At 26.9% G+C, this 22053-nt stretch overlaps 1 protein-coding gene across 1 annotated transcript; it reads right to left on the bottom strand.

Annotated features, from left to right (window-relative positions):
- Nucleotides 1-1132: 1132 nt before the first annotated feature.
- LOC111311214 (uncharacterized) lies at nucleotides 1133-3777 on the bottom strand. The gene is made up of 2 exons (XM_022910591.2): nucleotides 2755-3777; nucleotides 1133-1516 (listed from the first exon to the last, which is right to left on the bottom strand). Exons 1-2 carry the CDS (start codon nucleotides 3717-3719, stop codon nucleotides 1456-1458), a joined length of 1026 nt encoding a protein of 341 aa, XP_022766326.2. The 5' UTR covers nucleotides 3720-3777; the 3' UTR covers nucleotides 1133-1455.
- Nucleotides 3778-22053: the final 18276 nt, after the last annotated feature.

Consider the following 22053-nt stretch of genomic DNA (forward strand, 5'->3'; position numbering starts at 1 on the left):
TAATTGATGAGATTGTCAGGATTGTTGAATTTCATACCCATTATTATTGGCGTTGATGTAATTTTTGGTTCGAGGAGCTTGCTAAAAGTTGTGATGGAAAATGTTTCATGAAAAAAATAAAATTAAGAAATACCAAAAGTACTGTTTTAAATGTTCAAATCAATCTTACGTATAAAGAATAAAACAATGAAAAAGAAGAGGGACATAAATAGTAATAGAGAAAGCAAAGAATGTGAAATAAAGAATGATTGATGCTTGATTTGATTTTTTTTAATAGTTCATGAATGATGATGTGATTAATTGAACAAATAATTTATCTGTCTTGAAATCATGAATGAACATTAATGAAGCAATAGCCTGAATGTTACTGATGCAGGCATATGGCCATTAAGGTATAACGATTGGTAACATTAATGAAGTAATAGCCTGAATGTACAAAGTCTGTGATTCCGAGGATCATAAACTTCATAATGAAGCCTATCATTATTAGTTGCTCCATGTCCAACTCGTGAATCCTGGAGTGGTAGAAATTGCAATATAGTACTTGATTCCTCGTATACAGTCCTCAACTACTAGAATAAAGTGCATGTTCAATTCTGAAATGATAGAATAAAGCAACTACTTAGTTATTTCGTCTGCCTTAAGCATCCTATAGAAAATATACATTCACAAGTCTCAACACTATATATTGTCAAGAATTTGGAGAAATTCATTTCAAAATTTATACCAATTAATTACACTAATTAGGGATCAACTTAGAGAAAAGACAATATAAACTGTAGGATTCCATTGATTTAAAGAAGAATAGAACTTTGGGAGATTCCCGATTGGCCACTTTGCAAAGCTGTTTAAGCCAAAAGAAAAAAGAAAAGTGCAATGGAGTGAAGCTGGCATGTGTCAGCATATCATTTCTGCAGAACATATCTCCTATTTTAGTATAATTAATCAATTATAATTTAATATTTTATTAATATTTATAAAAAAAAAAAATAAGCGGTGAACTTTTCAATAATTTTTTATTATAATTGGATAATTGCATAATTGTAATACAAGAAATTGTAAGTTATATGATTCCAGTTTCCTGACACTAGATTCAGCCCAAATGCCTGTGGAGGTTTCCACTGCACCAAGGTGAAGTTCAAAAGGTAATGGTATGATTAAGATTAAACTTAATATCCATTAAACAAAATATTAAGAGAAAGGGAAATTTTCTCAATTTCTAACACAATGGCTCACTGCAGCATCTTGGAAAGCAAAATCACGATTGATCTTCAATTTAAGTAGGAAGGGAAAAAACAAAAACAACACTCTAATTAGAATCTCTGAATATTAATATACACAGGCTTCTCTGCATCTCTCTGCAATCTCCTGAATCCACTGTACCCAAACATTAACATTATTGGAAAGATAATTACACATGAACTCCATTTTCAAAGGAGGCTGAAGGCTGCACTTTTACCGCGATGCTTTGCTTTTCCTAGCAAGGATGAAAGCCAAGCAACCACCCCTCCTATGCCTGCATTGCACACAAGAAAAAATTGTTACAGCTGATAAACAGCGGTCATCTCTACTTTGCTGCAATCTCAATTTCAGATACAGTAATCTATAGTTGTTGTAGCCGAAATTTGGGGTTAATTGCAGTATAATGCATTATGCTATATAAACACACAATCTAGTTTAAGCTGTTCAAGTGGTGAAGCAAGTTTTTAAGCAACTAGAACTGTGCCAATTGATATGTCATAAAGTGTACAAATGCAGCAAGCCACCATCCCCACCATTTTTATTCTTTCTTTTTTTCAATATGTGCTCAGGGGTACCCCTAGATCTAATCCCCTCCCTTTTCTGATGCATTATGGATTTTATTCTTGGAGTTCTTATAATTAAGAATAGCTTTTGACTCATCGGTTCAGGCATTAGTTGGTAATAGTAGCAATACCTCGCCTTCCAGATGGATGTGTATAGTTTGAAATTTGAATCTCTTGCCTTTACTTAATTGTGATTTAAAAAGCGGTTCTGTTCAATGTTGCAAAAGCTGCAGTCTTGTTTGAAACAAAAATGTACGTCGTTCATGATTTTATTTTCTTTTGCTTCCCTTTTTCTCCAAAAAAGACTTTGACTAGGATGCAACGAGAAGGAAATTTTCAGTAGATGAAACTTTCATCTATGTACCTATTCTAGAATTTTCAAAAAGAATTAAATATTACTTGATACACATAACCATTACCATATGACAATGACTCTGCATCTCTGCATTTATAGAACAATCTCCTCTGCTTCCTATGTAAAATTATCTCTACAAGGATGAAATAATTAATCTTTTGCAAAAAGTTTAATAATCCTAAATTTTTTTTTTTTTTTGTTATGTGGTAAGGTTGTTGAATTTTGTTCCGTACATCCCCTCTTCGGACCGATTCAAGCAAACTTATCTATGTCGGATTTATAAAATCCATGAAAAATTATTTTTGAACCCAGATAATAAAGAGAATGTGCTCCTCTCTTAGCCAACCATCCGTTGGTAAAAACAATCCTAATTTGTTTTATGATAAAGAAAGTATTGAGCTTAAACTGATTATTGAAATGAAAATCAATTATTACTCGTTTAATCAATTCCATTTTCTTTCGTTTGGTCTCCATCACTCAAAACATTGATTCCTAGATCTCCCCCCTAAAATCCAACAAATTTAATTTTATAACTTTATCTATTAATACTCAATCAAAGCGCAAAGATAACCAAAATTTTCAGTTATAACATACCTGCGGCTGGTATCGCTGATGCTCCTGCAGCTGCTGCTGATGCTCCTGCAGCTGCTGCTGCTGCTACTGGTGCTGTTACTGCGGCAGCTTTTGGCGCTTCCACTGTTTATAGTCGATCCACCACTCTCACTCTCACTCGAACCTGATCTCTTCTTCCACCACTCTTTATCTACACTCTTATCAGATGCATCTGACACCGTTGGCTTCGGAGAAACTTTAGAATTATGATTTGTATTCGAATCATTCTTCTTCTTCTTCTTCTTCTTTTTCTTAGACCCCAAGGAAATTGGAAGCACCATTTTCAGAAGAAACCCTCCGTTATCTATGCTCCCACTTCTATTAATTTGCGGTTTCGGATTGTTCTGCTTCTTCTTCTTCCCCTTCTCGCTCTTGAATGCATCTTCATTGATCACATCTCTCCCTTCAGCTAAACTCTCCTTTTTTGGTTCAACAACGTCAACAGGTTGATGCTCCACAAGATCTTTCAAGGTAAGTTCATAACAGGACTCAGGCATTCTACTAACCATTTCCATAAGCTCCCTTTGGCCTCTAGCTATAGCTTGAGCTTTTGATGATGGTGATAGGCATCTGTAATTAATGTTCTGTGGATCAAGAGGACTCCTGGAAGGACTAGTTTTCCATAAAGGAGGAGTGGAAAATCCAGACTCATCTTCTATCATGGAAGTTTCAGCTCCAAAGCTCCCTTCCATGCTGTTGCAACTCCTATAATTTGCATAATTTTGAGCAGTCTTTTGCACTCTAGACTCATATTTCATGGCATGATCATAACTATCATAACTATCACTCAATCTCCTTCCTATTTTATCCGATGAACTGACATAAGATTTGGGCAGTTCTTTGCCAGGATCAAGCATGGTTTTTTGGGAAGAAAAATGGATGGAAGGCAAAGGAAGAGGCAGGGGAGTGATTGAGGCTTGTTTAAGAGATGGTGGGTGTAGAGCCATTATCTTCACCGAACCCTTCTAGTCACTTTGTCATTTTCTTTTAACAAATTGGTTTTAATGGGGTAAATAGCTTATTTGGTGTTGCATTTGGGCTCATAAAAGTCAAGAAATTCTAGAGGGCCGTCCCTTTCTCATTTTTCTCAACTTTTTTTTTTTTTTGTCTTTTGTTTTCTTTTTATGTGTCTATCTGAAAACACCGACCTTGTCCTCCTTCATGTTTTCATATTTTGACTTTTAGTTCTATCTTCACAACGTGTCTAACAAGCTCACTATCAGGTAAATAAATTATGTGTCCCTAAATACTTAATTAATTATGTTTCGGTTGTATTATCCATCTCATAAATAAAAAGCCAAAATTTTTTTATTGCTTTGATTTTGTGATAGAAAATGTTGATTAAAGACAAGGTATAGATATGAATCTCGTATTATATTTTCTACTTAAACGGCTTCATCCTGGATAATATTTACATTTTTATAAATACGATATACATTTAAACAAGAATTTTTCAAAATAAAAAATTAGTCATTATTAAAATAATAATTCATGAAAGAAAGAAATATAAAATTTTTTTTTTTTTTTAACCTTTGGGCAAATGATTTTGTTTGATTAAGCAAGTCCCAAACATCTCCAGCTTTTGAGTGATTGGTGGAGTTTTGTTTGTTACATTTTCATGATTTAGTTCTTTTTGTAATAAAAAAAATGGAAGGTTTTCGGCTTGACACGTTTGGGATTTTTTTTTTTTTAAAAGGAGAAAAGGCTAACTTCTACTTTAATAACTTAATTAAGCTTTCTTTATTTACTTTTTATATTTAATCCCTTTTACAAATGATGGAATTGTAAAAGAATGTGATTAATTAAGGAATCAAATCATGAATGTTGGGAACATATCATTTATAATAATTATATTATAATTAAAAAAAATTATTTGATATATTGATATTAGAGTTTTTTAACTCCATAAATAAAATTAAAATAATGATATATGTTTCATTTCCTTTTTAAATTAATTTTTTATGTTTTAAATATATATTAAAAAATATGTATCACCATTTTAACTCTACTTGTGAAATTAAAAATTTTTGCTGTCAATATATTTGATAATTAATCTTATAATTAATCAATCAAATTTTAAAATTATATAAAATCTATCAAAATATTATGTGAAATCTATTTTTATAATTAGTGGACTTTCACATTGTTTTTAATTATAATTAAATAATTATGATATTATAATAAAAAAATCGTAATTGAAATACTTTCCAGCGTTAAACACAAAAACATTGGTAAAGATAATATTTTAGTACCATATAAGCTTGTTTTAATATTTACAATGATTTTATCATTTAGATTACAGTAAAATTTCTTATAATTATATGAATGAATGTTAATTTTGTTGTACTTCAATTCATTGAATTTTGTTATTAAGTTTTCATTTTGTTGATTTAAAAAAAATTACATAAATTTGTCTTATAAATAAAATATTCAATAGAATATTTAATTTAATTACTTTTTATTTAAAAATTAACATAAATAACAAATCTGACTTAAAATTTTTTTTTTAAAAAAATTTGAATGAAAGGAGAATTCAGATTCAACATTTAAATATATATATATATATATTTATCATTCGAATATTTTATAATAACTTTTTAATTATAAGTAAATGGCGTCCATGCATGATTAAATTTACGTAAGCCTAAGCTAGTATCCAAACTCCTTAAAACCACGCTCTCAAAACAAAGCTCATGTTTGGAAATTATAAAAAAAAAAAAAAAAAAAAACAGAGCTCGTGCAGTTATCATAAATTTATAGAGTATTAATGCTTAAACATAAAGTATTAGAAAAAGCCAAGTTATCATTGTGAGGAACGGAATACAAAGTTTTGTCGCTGCGTAAAAAAAGTTACGGCACTATATCTTGAGGTAACCACTTTATTTGTTCTTTTTTTTTTTTTTTTTCTGCTTTTCTCCTAAAAAGAGTTAAAAAGAATATGAACGTTATGAATTCATATGTCCTTTTTTTTCTTATGTTCTTTTATATAAGACGTTCAAAATTTGAATCTTAAAGTTAGATTTAGAATTTAAAAAAAAAAAAAAAAACAAGGTGAGGTCCTCATGACCTACCACTATATGTTGTCAGAAACTGCTCTTCATGAATGAAATCCATTAAAAGAATAATGTGCAAACTACCTTGATAAAATAGGGATTTTTTTTTTTTTTGAGTACAGGAGCGGGGGAATATGGTTAGAATTCGAGCCCTTATATCCTTTACATTTAATCACTTTAATTTAAACATAAAAAATATATAATTTTTTATATACAAGGATAATATATATATATATAATTGCTTGACCAAATTATTTTTGCATTTTAGAATTTTATAACAAATCCATTCTTCTGTCAAATCTTTGTCTTATTTGCTTTTTGCTGTCATTTCTTCTTTTGTTGTTTTTCAACACTGAACCATAACCGAAGTTCATCAGCCCGTGAAACCACCAGTTTTTATCAGGGTAGTTCAACCATCAGCGCGTGGACCGTGAGCCTTTTTTTTTTTTTTTTAAATTATTACCAAGTTGTTAAATTTTGAAATTTAATCATTAATATTTAAATAAATGTTTTTTTAATCCAAGAGTGAATTTCTAACAAAATATTAACCGGATATGATGATGTCATGATAACATGTTTATGTCATAAAAACTGCCATGTGGCTAAAGATAACATGTTCCTCGGTTTTAGGCTTGACCAAGACATTGTCGTTACACAATACAAATATCAAAATTTGAGACCATCTCTCATTTTTCCTTGGATCCTCTCTCTCTTTAATCTTCAATTACCAAACCTCTCTAAAGTTTCAAACACATTATACATGCATTTAAAACAAATCCAAGAATCGATGATCGATCGCCATTTTGGTCATCGTCTATCACTATCAATCATTGTTCACCGGCACTGATTTAGCTTTTAAATTCCACTAAAATATTCTCTTCAATCTCATAATCCTTTTTTTTTATATAAAAATATTAGTTAATATCTTAATTTAATAAAAAAGCTATATTATTATATAATTAAATTATAATTTATATTAAAAATAAATTATTATCCATATAATTAATATTCTAAAATTTGAAGCTCAACTCTTTTTTTTTTAATATTTTTTTATTTCATTTCAACTTTTTAAAAATATTTAATTTCTTTCATTTTTAACAAAATGATGTTATCGTAGTAAGTGTCCCGTGCATTTTCTGCTTTGTTTTTTCTAATTTTTAATTTATTTTTTAATTTTTTTTCATATCTTAATTTTTTTAATTTTATATTTTATATTCCTTTTTAACTTTTTTTTTTTTAAAATTCTTTTAATTTCTTTTATTTTTAATAGAATGATGTGAATGTGGTAAGTGTCAAATACACTTTTTTCTTTCATTTTTTAATTTAATTTTTTTCTTTCTTTCATTGTTTTTCATCTTATCAAATGTCTTTTATTCTTTTTTTTTTTTTAACCTTTTTCCTTTTGCACGTACTTTCTTCTCTATCATTTTCTCTCTTGCTCTCGCACACCTATCTTAAAAAACAATACGAGGGAATAGTCATAGTGATGAAACGGAAGGTGTTTCATTAAGATCGAGGTCTAAGGAAGACATATACTTATATTTGTCATTAATTTGTGTTTACATTTCTTAAATATTTTTATTATTTATTTCTAAATAAATACACTTATATTTGTCAATATGTGTCATAATTTATGGATCCGAAGACCTATCGCATAATTTATGGATCCGAAGACCTATCGCTAAATATAGACTTTAGAATTCATCATCAATTTTTTAGGTGTGATTAGTCATCTAATTAAATTTATCTAATTTTAAAGAAAAATCTTAAGCCCTACTTAGATATTTTTAAATGATAGATTATAGTTTACAAAACCAAATTTAGATTTAGAAGTACGGTTACACGTGAAAAAAGTTATAGTACCTTCAAAACGCCTACTCAAATGATGGTATCAATTTGATTTCAAGTTATCCAAACCTTAAAATATTTTTATAATTTTACCAAATAATTTAATTATTAAAAATTGATATTAAAATTATTCTAATAGTTTGGTAGCAACTTAAAATAATTTTTTCACCTTAAAAGTATTCATGAAGACTAGTGTCCCATTTTAAAAAGGCTCCGATGGTGAATTCAGTTAATTAAAAACTTTATTTATGATAACAAAAGATATTTAGACCCTTGATATAAAAAAATCTTATCTAAATTCTTTAATATGATGGTAAAATCTAGAAATAGTTTTATCACCTGGGAATTTACATAATATTGCTATTTGTAATGCTTTTAATAATTTTATCATCGAAGATTCAAAATCTATTTTTTTTAAAAAATTAATTTTTAGAAATATCTTTTAATATGTTGATAAGATTTTTTGTCAAAAATTATCTTTCAATATGTTGGTAAAATTTTAAGAAAACTATTTTTTTCACAAAAATTAGGTTATGAAATTCTCCAATAGTTTGGTAGAATTCATAAAAAAAAAAAATCCATGAAAAATCCTTCAGTAGTTTGTTATGACTCATGTATTTATTTTTAAAACCCCTTTTTTTTTTTATTTCGACGAAAAAAATCAATTGACATGAACAAAAATTTTCATTCAACTAATATCATGCAATACTAATCATACAATAATACAATATATAAATTATTATGAAATTAATTAATAATCATGCAAAAAAATAAATAATCATAAATAATCTTTTTAAAATTTTCATAATAAAATAAAAAAAATCAAAAACAAAATGAAATGAAATGAAAATTGAAAAAAAAAAAAAAAAGAAAACATGTGCTTCAGGTCAAGTTAGTAGCGAGTTCACGTGCAGGTAACAGGGCATATGCAGGTTGGGGATTTTCAAAATGGCATTATTTGGCTTGAGTATAAAAACAAAAAATTTCAGCATTTTTTTCATAACGTTCTTTTCTTCTTTCTCTCTCTAAAAAAAATCTGTCTACCTTATCTTTAAAACCCTAATAAGAAAGTTTAACCCACCACCCTAAACCTAGATTTCGACACAAAAAAAATCAATCGATCGCCAAAAAATTCAACATGTTTCCAAAAAATGCAATGAACCCATAATTTGGCCGCTGCAAAACCTTCTGGTCATCATGAAACTCACCAAAAATTTCAAATCTTTATCATAAAATTCAACAAATACCTAGAATCCAAACGTAAAAACCCAAAAATTTTCCAAAAACCAAGAAATTCAATTTAAACCTAGAAAAAATCAAAATTTCCCTAAAAATTCAAATCACAAGCCTAAATTAATTAAAAAGCAAAGTCCAAAGCCAAATCAAAACTCAAAGCTATAAGGTAACGTTCGACAGAGTCCTATAAAACCCAAACTTCCCAGAAAACTTCTTGACTTCCCCAAAATCCCAAAAATTTGAAATTAATCCCAGAAACTAAGAAAACCAAAAATTTGGAAATTCGTAATCCCAAAAACTACAGGAATTAAAACCCAGTTTCTGAAATCCCAAAACAAAAATCTTAAATGTAACTAGAACCAAACCCTAATCTTTGCCCTAGCTACTAGAATTGCTCAATTGTGTTTAATTATTGCTTGTTTGCTTGTGATTGTTCTTCCCTTTTATGATCATAGTTTGAGTGTTTATATAGGGATTAATGCTTTTTCTATTTTGGAAAAAAAATCAATTCCACCAGACTCGTGATTTGATTTGATTTTTATGAATTAACTTTATGATTTTATTTCCTTTACAATCTTCCCTTTTTCAATGACTTGGGAATCAATAATTAAATTCAAAAATTGAATCCAAGATTTCCTTGCAAAATTCATATTTCCTTTTCATTTGGTTTTCTGATTTTTTTCTTCTTTTTTTTTTAACTTTTTGACTAATAATAAAAACTAAAATTAAAACACTAAAATCAAATTAAAACCAAAATTAAAATTTTTAGGCTTTTAATCTTATTAAGCCCAAAGCTTTCTAATTGGGCTCATTTCAATTTTGGATAATTTTTTCAAATAAAATGGAGTGTTTACAGCTGTCCCTTTTTGCGTATTTTTTGTGAAACAAGAACTGTACAAAGATAAAAAAAAAAAAAAAAGGCATCCATTTTATTTGGGGTCTAGAAAAATAAAAATTTTTTAACTTAAATCAAAGATTCATAATTTAAAAATTCAAGAGTTCGTAATTAAATTAAAAGGTTCATAAAACTTCAAAGATTCACAATGTTCTATAACAAGAATTGAAAGATTACAAGATTTGCAAAAATTAGAATATTTTTAGAGGTTCTAGATTCCCAAAAATTTCAAGTTTTGCAGAGCTTTCATATTCGCAAAGATTTCAAGCGTCGTAGAGGTTTCAGATTCACAAAGGTTTTAGATTTGCAAGGATTTTTAAATTCACAAGAATTCAAATATTCACAAGATTTTCAAGTTCGTAAGAATTTCAGGTTCGCAAAAATTTTCAAATGTGCAAGAATGGAAGATTCACAAGAACTCAGATTCGTAAGAATTTCAATTTCACAATAATGAAAGATTTGCAAGAATTTCAATTTTTCAAGAATTTCAATTTTGCAAAGATGGAAGATTAGCAAAAACTCACTCAGATTTATAAGAATTTCAAATTCGAAAGAAATTCAGTTTCACAAGAATTTCAGATTCGCAAGGATTTCAATTTCGTAAGGATGAAAGATTCACAAGAATTCATATTCGTAAGAAATTAAGTTTTACAAGAATTTCAAATTCACAAGAATTTTAGTTTTGCAAAGATGAAAGATTTACAAGAACTCAGATTTGCAAGAATTTCAAATTCGAAAAAAACTCAATTTCACAAGAATTTCAAATTTGCAAGAATTTTATTTTCGTGAGAATTTCATATTTGTAAGGATTATCGATTCTCAAGCTTTTTAGATTCTCAAAAACTCAAAATTTTGAAGACATACAAATTTGCAAGAATTAAAAAATTTGTAAAAATTTCAAATTTACAAGAATTAAAGATTCCTAAAATTTTCAAATTAAAGATTCGCATTCATAAAGTTTTTGTTAGTGATTCACATCCAAAATTTAAAGTTTCATATTTGAAAAATTCATGAATTCTCATGAAAGATTTCAAGGCTCATAGCTAGGATTTAGAGATTTTTATTTGAAAATTTTAGAGATTTACACCCAAAAGTTAAAGATTTTCATTTCAAAAACTTAATGATTCACATAAAAAAATTTTAAAAACTCACATTTAAAAAAAACTTTAGTATTTCATAACCAAAATTTTAAAAATTCTCATTTGAAAAATTTTAAGGTTTCACATCCAAAATTTTAAAGCTTCTCATTCGAAAAACTTTAGAGTTTCTTAACCAAAATCTTAGAACTTTTCATTTGAAAGACTTCAATGATTGTGCCCAAAATCTTATAAATCGTGATTATTTATGAAAATTTTTTTTTCCTTTTAAATAAAGGCTTTATAACTTGAAAAGTTTGGAATGTTTTCCTTATCCAAAAAGAAAAAAAAGAAAAAGCTCATCACAAAAGATCTTTCTCATTTAAGGATTCAAAAGTAAAAAATTTTCATCGTCAAAGGTAAAATTTTGTATGTAATAAATGTCATGATAATAATGCAAATGTCTTCTATATGATGCAAATGCAACAATCAAGATTCTCATTAAATGATGCAAATGTATAACTTAAATAATAATGCAGATGTCATATTATGATTCAAATATTTTTTACATGATGCAAATGCATGCCCCAACCATGATGCAATGCAATTATCAAAACAAATATTCAAATATTCACCAGATTATGTACATATACTTGTTCAAACAACAATGCAAACATAATGCATGTAAGGCGGATGTCACTTAATTAGTGCTGTAAAATTTCAATTATAGTAACAAAGTTATCAAGACTTCATCATCTTATATATTATTTATTAGCTTTTCAGCATTAACAATATCAGAAAAAATTTTGTCAATTGATCCACATTATTTTCCTTATCTGGTCATAACTCCTAAGTTTTGTTTATCAATCTATCATTATATTCATCACTAGGTCATCTTATTTGCCCCTTTTAAATCATTTTCTCAAGCTTCTTTCATTTCTGTCATCTTGGATTTCTTTCAAAGAAATGGAAGAATCTTTTATAGAATTATCATTCACTCATTTATCATTATTCTAATTTATGACAATATGATATGTTTTCTCAATTCATTCAAGGGGTACATATTTGGTAAAGAATAAAAAAAGGTATTCATTGTTGAAAGCAAATCTGGTCAAAAATAAATCAAGGATAAACGCAAGCAAAATACTATAATTGTTTAAATGAAATATCAATATCCAAAACAGTGACTGTTCAGACAATTTTGAACTCTAACTTAGAATTCTTTCTAAAAAATACATTCCATTGATATTCTCAATCTTTGAGCCAAACATTAACCATATCCCTTGGATCCTCAAATGAAATTGTTTTCTTAAGTCTCCATTTTTACTTAAACTGCTTTTTTTGGGTTTTCAGTTTAAGTTTTCCTTTTATCTCATTTTTCATTTTTTTTTCATTTTCTTACTTTTTTTTTCTTTTTTTTTTTTTGGCTTGCACATCTTTTTTCTTATTTTTCTTCTTACTTTTTGTTCCCCTTGATCCATTAATGACAAAAAAATTCCAAACAACCCCAAAGAAAGTCTACCTTAGTTTAATTTATGATTCTCTAAATTAAGTATTCATATTCAAGTAAAATGAGTTTTTAAGGGATGTTATGTAAGGTAAGATGAGGGGTTATGAAAGAAAAGAATAAAACATGCCCAAAATATATTTGAATGGTAATCAAATCAAGGATAATTTCTTTTCATATATAGTACTTTATGCCATCAATTTTTTCTTTTTTATGCTTTTTTATCTTTTTTTTTTTTTGCATCATTTTTCAAGAAAAATTTGAGCACAAAAGGCTTTGACACTAAAATCACTAAGAATATGCACTTTTCTTTCCATAAACAAACTTTTCAAACTTTGCCTTCAGTGTGGGGATGATCCTTGGCTAGGATTCCTTAAAAAAAAATTTCAACAAGCTCAAATAGGATTATGAAGGATAATTTTACTCTCTATGTAAAGGTTGGAAGAAAGATGATTATTTCTCATCTCAAATATGAATACTCTCAATAAAAATATTTATTGACCAAGAACAAACTTGTGAATAAATCATTGTAAAGATCACTTATTGCATTATTTTCACTTTTCAACAAGCAAAATTCTTTACTAGCTTTGTCTTATCTTATTCAATAATCCCAATAGATCAATCATATCAACATGAATGACGCTTTCAAAATTAAATTCTTAATTATTGTCATGATTGTTTGAACATTCATTATTTGAAATCAAAGAATGGATATAGAAAAAGATATAAAAGGTAAAAACATATAATGGTAATTCACACAAAGAGAAAATATCATGAAAATGTATCATATTTACCACTTTTATTAAAATAATAAAAAATAAAATGAAATCAAGTGCATAAAAGAGATCCATGCTCTAAAAAAATCCTAAATGATAAGCAATTTTAGTATGTATTTCTGTATCCTTATAAAAATTATACCTTTAAGTGAGTGGGCGAAGGGTCTTTATTGTCATTTACCTCTCTTAATTCATTGAAGATCACCAATTTTGCTTAAATCAAAATTTGCACCTTGTGCTCAAAAGCAGGGCATATTTATATAGAGTGACCTACATTCACATTATGATAATCACACGTGGCATTAACATTATATCATTTGGGATAAGATGGCTGCAAAGGTTCCAAATGAATTAAAGATACTAGGTCATATTTAACTAATTTTGGAAATAGCTAAGTGTATGTTATTGGCATAGAACAAATGCTAGCTCTTTCTTAGTGGTTCTTATATCTTTTCAAACCACATGCTTGGATGTTAGGTCTTAAAATTGGTGTAGTTATAAAACTAAGCTCATATACAGGTGTTTGAAAAGTTGATTGGTAAGGATTTGGAGCAGTATTGTTCATGGTTGGATAATAAGGTTAGTAAGAGATTTATGCATTATTATTAATTGTATGGTAGTAAGCAAGATGAATAAGTTATGGATATAGAGCATAGTTTCTGAATTGTTGCCCTTTAAAACTCATAGCTTGGGCTTCGACTTCTTTCTTTTTGGGCATTCCACATATCTTGGCACTATTTATCTGTCTTTTTTTAAACTTGCCACTCTTGATAGCATTTTCAATTATTTCTCATAAGATCACCAAGTCAACAAAATTTTTTATTATGTTCCTTATCATCTTATCATGATAAGGTGTTTTCAAGGTGCTAACAAATAATATTGTAGTTTCTTTCTCAGTCAAAAAAGGTTGAATTTGAACAGTTAGATCCCTCTATCGTTTAACATATTCTTTAAATAATTTAGTTCTTTTCTTTTTTATACTCTACAAAGAAAAGTGATCAAAAGTAAAGTGTATAATGTGGCCGTACTGATTAATAAATACTTGAGTGAGCTTCTTCCAAAAGTGGATACGGGTTCAATCTAACTAAATATACTACCTTGTAGATGAGTTAGTAAGGCTATCTTAAAATACATGTATTAATAATTTTTCATCACTAGTATAGACGATCATTTTTTAACAATACATAGTGATATTTATGATTGGGCACTTAGTATCATCATACTTTTCGAACTTTAGAACCTTAAATTTTGTTAAATCACAATATTTGAGATCATGTAAAGCCCAGTAGCATCGATAAAGTCATAAAAGTTTATACATTTAATAGTCTGTAGTCTTTTTTTTAGTAGGTTCATCTTCTATTTAGATTTTGAGTCCTATAAACTTTCAACCTACTTTAATTTCAGCTTTTCATCCTTCTTCAAGTCATCTAAGTTAGGGACTAAGATTGGAAATGGTTCAATTGTCTTTTTTATGAAAACCAGATTAGCAAAACTTTAAAATTTCTTTTAAATAAAAGTATAAGGCATCCCGAGATAAATATACCTTGTAAGGAATGTGAATTGCTATAGAGGAATGCCTTGAGTTGATTGGGCTTTATATAAGCCATGGCTAGGATATAGAGGATCAACAACCTATGAAAGATAGTTTTTAAAACCAATATCTTCTTTTGCAGCTTTCATTTTGTTTAGCTTATTTAGTGTTTCGAGGATTTTGCTTAACTCCTTATTTAATTTTCTCATAAGCCCTCTCTAATTTTTCAACATGGCTTTCATCATTTTACTTCATTCTTCTAGCTTGAGCTCGACTATTATACTGATGGTGAATGGGTAAAGCTATTATTAAACCTTAATTTACCATAATTAGGGTGCATGTTTAGAATGATGTTCATGAAACCATTAAATTATGCATAAGAATAAGTGTAGGAATGCATGAATGTAATAAAAAAAATTTTTAACCAAATGCAATATTATATCCATGAAAAGTCTAGAATTTATTGAGGAAAAAAATCTCTAATTTGTTGATATTGGCTTTACACTTCATTAAGAATATCTAATAGTCTTAGCCATGTACTCCCACTAGTGGCACATTTATCTTCCATTCTTCAAACCCTTTTACCATGTTTTTGGCTTTGTAAGTAGCTACAATGATTTGGTCAAGCAGAGATTCCAACTAATCATACTTTTTCACATATGTTCTTTTATTTGCTCACATTCTTCATTTATAGGCCCCATTTGTGTTCAAATTTTAATCACAATCTCATTCAGTATTTGGATGTACCTTTGTGCCTTAAAGAATACGTCATACATTTTTTATAGCTTTGCTTGCAACTATCTATTTTTTTTTCAAAAGTTGAGCCAGCTTTTGAGAGGTGGATGATCGTGTTATGTTAAGGCTAGTGAATAAACTTTTTCATTCATCATTTTCTTGTTCGAGTGCTTAACTTCCTTTTTAACCATTTGTTTACAAGTTTCAACACATTAGACTTCCTTTTTAGGCCAGTAAAGGACTTCGCTAGGCTTTTCTATGGATGTAACTAAGATTCTTCTTGTTAAAATCATTTTGTAGCATTAATCCTTATGATAAATCTAATTATGTGAATTCATGCATAGTAAAAGAAAAAGATTAGATGCATATAATATATACAAAGAATAATAAAAAAAGGTTAGTATGCAAATAATATATATAAAATATATATATTAATTTATAAGCAAAATAAATATCCCATCATATGTCCTACTTAGGATTTTCTAACACAAGGGAAGGCATGGCTCTAATTCAAAGGTTTGATAGTAGAAGGGTTCCCAAATTATTCTTTACATTATTGTCCATTATAGATTAGTAAAGCACCCAATCTTCACCAATTATAAGCTATAAGCAAAAATGGTTCAATTTAAGTGAGAGTATTTTGCTAGCCCATACAGACACATGAAATCTTACAAAGCTATAGGTACTTTAGTCCCTTTTAAGGAATGAAACTAAGTTATAGAACTCATGTTATACATGTGTAAAAAAATGATGGATATGAAAAATAAATAAATACAAACAAAGGGAAAAATTCTTAAATTTATTAAGTTAGGTTTGGATAACAAGAAATCATTTAGTAGCCTAACTCTCTATATCCCCAATAGAGTCACTAAACTATCATAACGTATAGATTTGAAGACTTATTGCCAGACATACATTTTAAGAGTTACCATAAAATTTTTTTTTTATTTAGGTGTGATTGGTCACCTAATTAAATCTATCACATTTTAAAGAGGAGTCATAAGTTTAACTTAGGTATCTTTAAATGGTAGATTTTAGTTTATGAAACCAAAATTAAATTTAGAAGTACGATTACACGTAATGAAAGTTATAGCATCTTTACAATGTCCACTCAAAGCATAGTATCAATTTGATTTCAAATTATCCAAGTTTTAAAATATTTTTTTTATTTTACCAAATAATTTAATTATTGAAAATTGATCTTAAAATTATCTAATAGTTTGGTAGTAATTTAAGATAATTTTTTTATATTAGGAGTATTTATGGAGACTAGTGTCATATTCTAAAAATGCTTCGTCATCGGATTCATTTAATTAAAAATTTTATTTGTGATAACAAATGAGATTTAGAACCTTAATATCGAAAAATCTTATCTAAATTCTCTAATATATTGGTCAAATTTAGAAAAAATTTTCTCACCTAGGAATTTATATAAAAATTGTTATTTACAACGCTTTTAGTAATTTTATTATCGGAGCTTTAAAATATATTTTTTTTAGAAAAAAATTTATTTTCAGAAATATTTTTCAATATGTTGGAAAGATTTTCTTTCAAAGATTATCTTTCAATATGTTGATAAGATTTTAAGAAAACTATATTTTTTTCACAAAATTAGGTTATAAAATTCTTCAATAGTTTAGTAAAATTCATAAAAAAAAAAAATTTAAACCCATGAAAAATCCTCTTATAATTTGGTAAGACTCATAAATTTATTTTTACAACCTTTTTTTTTTTATTTTGAGGAAAAAATTGAAATGAACAAAAATTATCATGCAATAATATTTATGTAATAATATAATATATAAATTATCATGAAATTAATTAATAATCATGTAAAAAGATAAAAAAATCATAAATAATCTTTCCAAATTTTTTCATAAAAAAAAGAAATAAAATAAAACAAAAAAGCAAAAAATAAAATAACACAAATAACCTTTCAGACTCATTTTATTTTCCTCTTTAACACCTGTAGCTCTTTCTTTTCAAACCTTAACTCCCCCTTTCTCTTTAACACCCAAAACTTTTACAAGATCTAATAAGTTTTTTTTTTCTTTAGATGGCTAACTGTTTTAGGTAAAGCATTAAACTTTTTTTTTTTGCATTTTTTATTTATTTAGTTAGCATTCAAAAAATTTCACATCATATAAGTTTTTTAGATTATGTATTATGTCACGTAAGATTTACAGTCAATTTAGAAGATCTAACAAATGAAAAAATCACATTGACAAACCTTTGATTAATTAAGAATTCGATTAAAATTTTTTTAAAGTTAAGGGATCAATATAAAATTTGACCTATAATTTAAAAATCATACGTGCTATTAATCCTTTATACTAATATTAACTTGTATTTAAATTCACAATATAATATAACATTTTAAAAAATTGTAAGTTTTTTTTATATAAATTTCAATGTTAAAAAGTGAATCCACATCATAACGAGGGCCTATTTCTAGTATTAATTAGTTAATACCTTTTTAATCAACAGTAAAATTTTAATGTTCTAAATAGGAAAAAAATAGAAAGTATTAACAATTTAGAGCTGACCATTAATAAGATTCCAACCTAAGATTGTTTAAATTGAGATAGACACTTTTTCAAGTGCATTTCATCGATAATCCTTTTATTATAACTTTAAAAATTATTTAAGTATAATAAAAAATTATATAAAAATCTATATTTATAAATATAAATTTTATACAAAATTTTAATGAATTTCATGTGATTTTAAATTATGATTAATTAATTATATTATAATAATTTTAGATGATATATCTCTGTTTTTCTTGGATGAGCGAATCTTGCGTTTGTGATTTGACACTTTTTAGTTTCCAAATTTCATCCCTTTCAGTATTTTCAAAAAAATAAGTACATGTCAACCCATCTTCACGAACATATATAGGTTCATGTGTCTTAATCAGTCGTCGCCATAGGCAAATCCAGAAAGAAGTTCACGGACAAAAGTTTAAACGAAATTGGTGGCTCAAAAGCCGAAAGATAGGCAGTTAATTTCCTGGTCGTAACTTATGACATAACAACATACAAGTCTACCAGAATAAGACCCCTTAATTTCCCTTTTTTAAGTCCTTTTTTATTCTAGTTTGTTTTGCCGTGAAAAAGTGTAATTCTATGAAATTAAATTAATACATTATCAATGAGTGATTAATTCCATTGATTAAGCTCATTTTTTTTTGACAAAAAAATTTTAGGTCTGAGTTTCACCGGTAATTAGAGTCATCTCGAATATATAACTTGCAGATATTTATCTTAAGTTGTTGGTACGGTACATCTTATCTTAAATTGAAAGATTGAATAATTTATCTATCTCTAAATTTTTCTTACAGAAAAAAAATTAATACATTATCATAGTTGAATTCGATTTATAATTTAATTAAACTGTAAAAGTTTACTCAATTAAGATTAATAAATAAAATAAAAATAAATTAGATTCATGAATATTTAAAATTAAAGATTAAATTATTCGAATTAAACTTAATTCATTATTTAAATAATTTGAACTCGAATTTGATTCAACAATTACAATAAAATTAATCAAATATAATTTTTTTAATCAAATTCAAATAACTCATTAATAATTTGATTTGTTTACATTATTAACTTTTACTAATAAAAAAATAGGCTCAGTTTCTCAAATATAAACTTAGACGTCTCTGACCATATTATAAAAAAAAAAAATCAAATATTATATTCACACTGCTCCCAAATTTTCCACGAAGACTAATAAAGCATACTTGGGAAATAAGATTGGAGAAAACATGAACAAATGCTTAGCGTGTCAACGTTGTTGCAGCCACACGTGGGGGGTGGGGGGTCGGGGGAGAGGGGGCGCAATTTCAAGGACTTTGCCTGGAGAACTAGAACTGGTATTTGAAAATGGTTAATACCCGATAAAAATATTATGGAATTCATTGTAGGGACCGCAAGTTTAAACAATCTGGTGGAGGTAGAAAGAAGAAAAAGAAACAACACTGCAAGATCTTCAAGGAAATTTCATTACGTAGGGACAACTTGGTGGAAAAGAATGGGATACAATGTTGTATTACTTTAATACGACGACAGGTTGAAGTTGATGTGTCAAGGAAAGGAAGTCGTCGCCCATTCAGTCTTTTGGCGTATTATTATTTGTCCCACCATTAAATAAAATCTTTGTTTCCTACCATGATATTATCTTTTTGTTGGGCTTATTCTATCACAAAATTTCTTAATCTTTTCTTAATTTGTTTGCATTCTATTAAATATTATCAAAGTTTGTTTTTATTTTAAGCTGTATTTTGAAATTCAAAATTTCTCAACTTGCTATTCATTTTTCTCTATTTATTATATAGAAAATCAAATTAAATTCCATCTTTTAAAATTTTCTTCTAGAAGACTTTGTTTTTGGTATCATTTCTCTCTTATAAATTGTATATAATTAAAATAAAATTAATGATATGGCAGATAAAAAAATCGAATCTAATATTCTATTAACAAATGATTCTTTTATTAAAAAAAAACAATGCTATGGATATCTATTTCTAAGGACTGTATTGATAAAAAAAAAATTCAAAAGACATATAAATAAACTGATACTCAAGATATTGCAAAGAAAGATTGGTGCATAATGAAAAATTAATTCTTTTTGGAAGAATTACAAATGGTCATTTTTTAAAACAAAAATTTAACAAATGATATATATAAGAAGTGTCTATAAGCCTTGTTAACCTAACTTTTATATATAAATTTGGAGTAAAATACACCAAACATTCATAATTTTTACATAATTTTTTATGTTCATCCTCAATTTTTTAAACTAATTTATTGCATCCATTATTTTTTTAAAATGTTTTAAATTTATTTATTTTTATCGATCATTATTAAAAATTTAAAATAGTATGTCATGTCAATACTCTGTAGATTTTCATATATGGCATCAACTTTTGTCCAAAAAGTCAAAGGAAGCTATGCGGACATCCTTAAAGGTATTTAATCAAATTTTAATGATCATTGGTGAAATACTAGAACATTCAAAAAAACTTGTGGATGAAAACTTGTATTTCAAAGATAGTGAATAAAAATAAACTATTATTCAAAATCATATATTAATTTTTTTATTTTATAAATTTGTATAACCACGCCAAGCCCAAGGCTTTTATGGGCCAAAGAAAAGTTGGCTTAACTTTAATAAAAAGTTTTATAAAAACTAAGTTAAAAGGTTAAAAAAATTCGAACAAAAATTTAATATTCATTTAAATTTTTATGTAATAAATTAAGTTTTTAAATATTTATTTTATTGTTTTATCGATTAAGTTTTATTATATTAAATTAGATGAAAATATTTTGTCTAATAAAAAACTCAATTGAGATGAAATAAATATTTAAATATTTAATTTGATGAAAATAAATATTTAAAAATTTAACTAATTCAAAATAAAAAATAAAAAATTTAATTTATTATAATAAAATATTATAAATTTAAATGATTATTGAATTTTTGTTAAAAATTGTTTTGAATCTTTTGTCTAAAAAATAATTAGAGGCTGATTTAAGATTCTTATGGGGCTATGGATAAGTATGAACCATTTAATACATGGTAAGTAGTAAAGTAAACAAAAAGATAGAATACGTTGTAAAATTTTAGGTGTTACTTCCGTAGGGATGGTTGTCATGTCGATAAGTTTAATATTTTTTAACAATAAATAGTAATTCAATTAGTTAGATTTATTTATTTTTATAAAAAAATTTTGAGTTTAAATTTTATTGATAATTATTTATTGAGATTATTTTAAATATATAACTTATAATTATTTATTTTAAGTTATTAGATATAATATATTTTATTTTAATCTAAAAAATTAAACAACTTATTTATAATTAAATTTTTTCTTAAAAAAAATTTTTATACTTTTTTCTAGAAAGAAAGAGGACACGACAGCTTTGATTGAAAGAGTAGTATAATCAGTTAGCAATTATGACATATATGCCCAAATAATTGATATATGATAGAATCACCTTGGTCATCATTACTTAAAATTAATAATTAAAATTTTGGGTTAATATCAGTACAGCTATATCTCTTCAAATTTGTATGAGTCAAAAGAAGAAAACACATCAGCTTCCACCCAAAAGAGAAATTAAAACAAAAATGATGCAAACTTTGTATGGATCGTTGAATCATTCAATTCAATCAGAATTCACAACACTTTCAGCTGGTATTTGCTTTGGTTTGTGGAGCTGGGGCCCAATCCCAGCCTAGGGATCGGCTCTTCTTCCCTGACCATGGACCGCAGACTCTAAGTCGTGCCGTATAATAGAGCCCATTTGGAAAGCCTCATGCCTGAACAATAAGGGATATGTTCATGTTGGGCTTGCTTTTAAAGCACTCTATTTTGTGTTAGGCTGGGGCTAGCAGCTAATTAATTAAGCATATCCCGTACACAATCAAAATTTACGTCAAATTGCTTTTTGCTTTTTAAAAAAAAAATTTTTTTTTTTACTATTTTTGTTAAAATTTTTTATATTTAATAAATATTTTTTTATGGATTTTATTTTTTAAAAGTGAGATTCACTTTAAACCATATTTTTTTCAAGATTTTAAATTTAATTTTTATGAGACCCATTAATATTA

This window comes from Durio zibethinus, chromosome 1 (assembly GCF_047325235.1).
Source record: "Durio zibethinus cultivar Kanyao isolate XHJ-2024 chromosome 1, ASM4732523v1, whole genome shotgun sequence".
Classification (NCBI taxonomy): domain Eukaryota; kingdom Viridiplantae; phylum Streptophyta; class Magnoliopsida; order Malvales; family Malvaceae; genus Durio; species Durio zibethinus.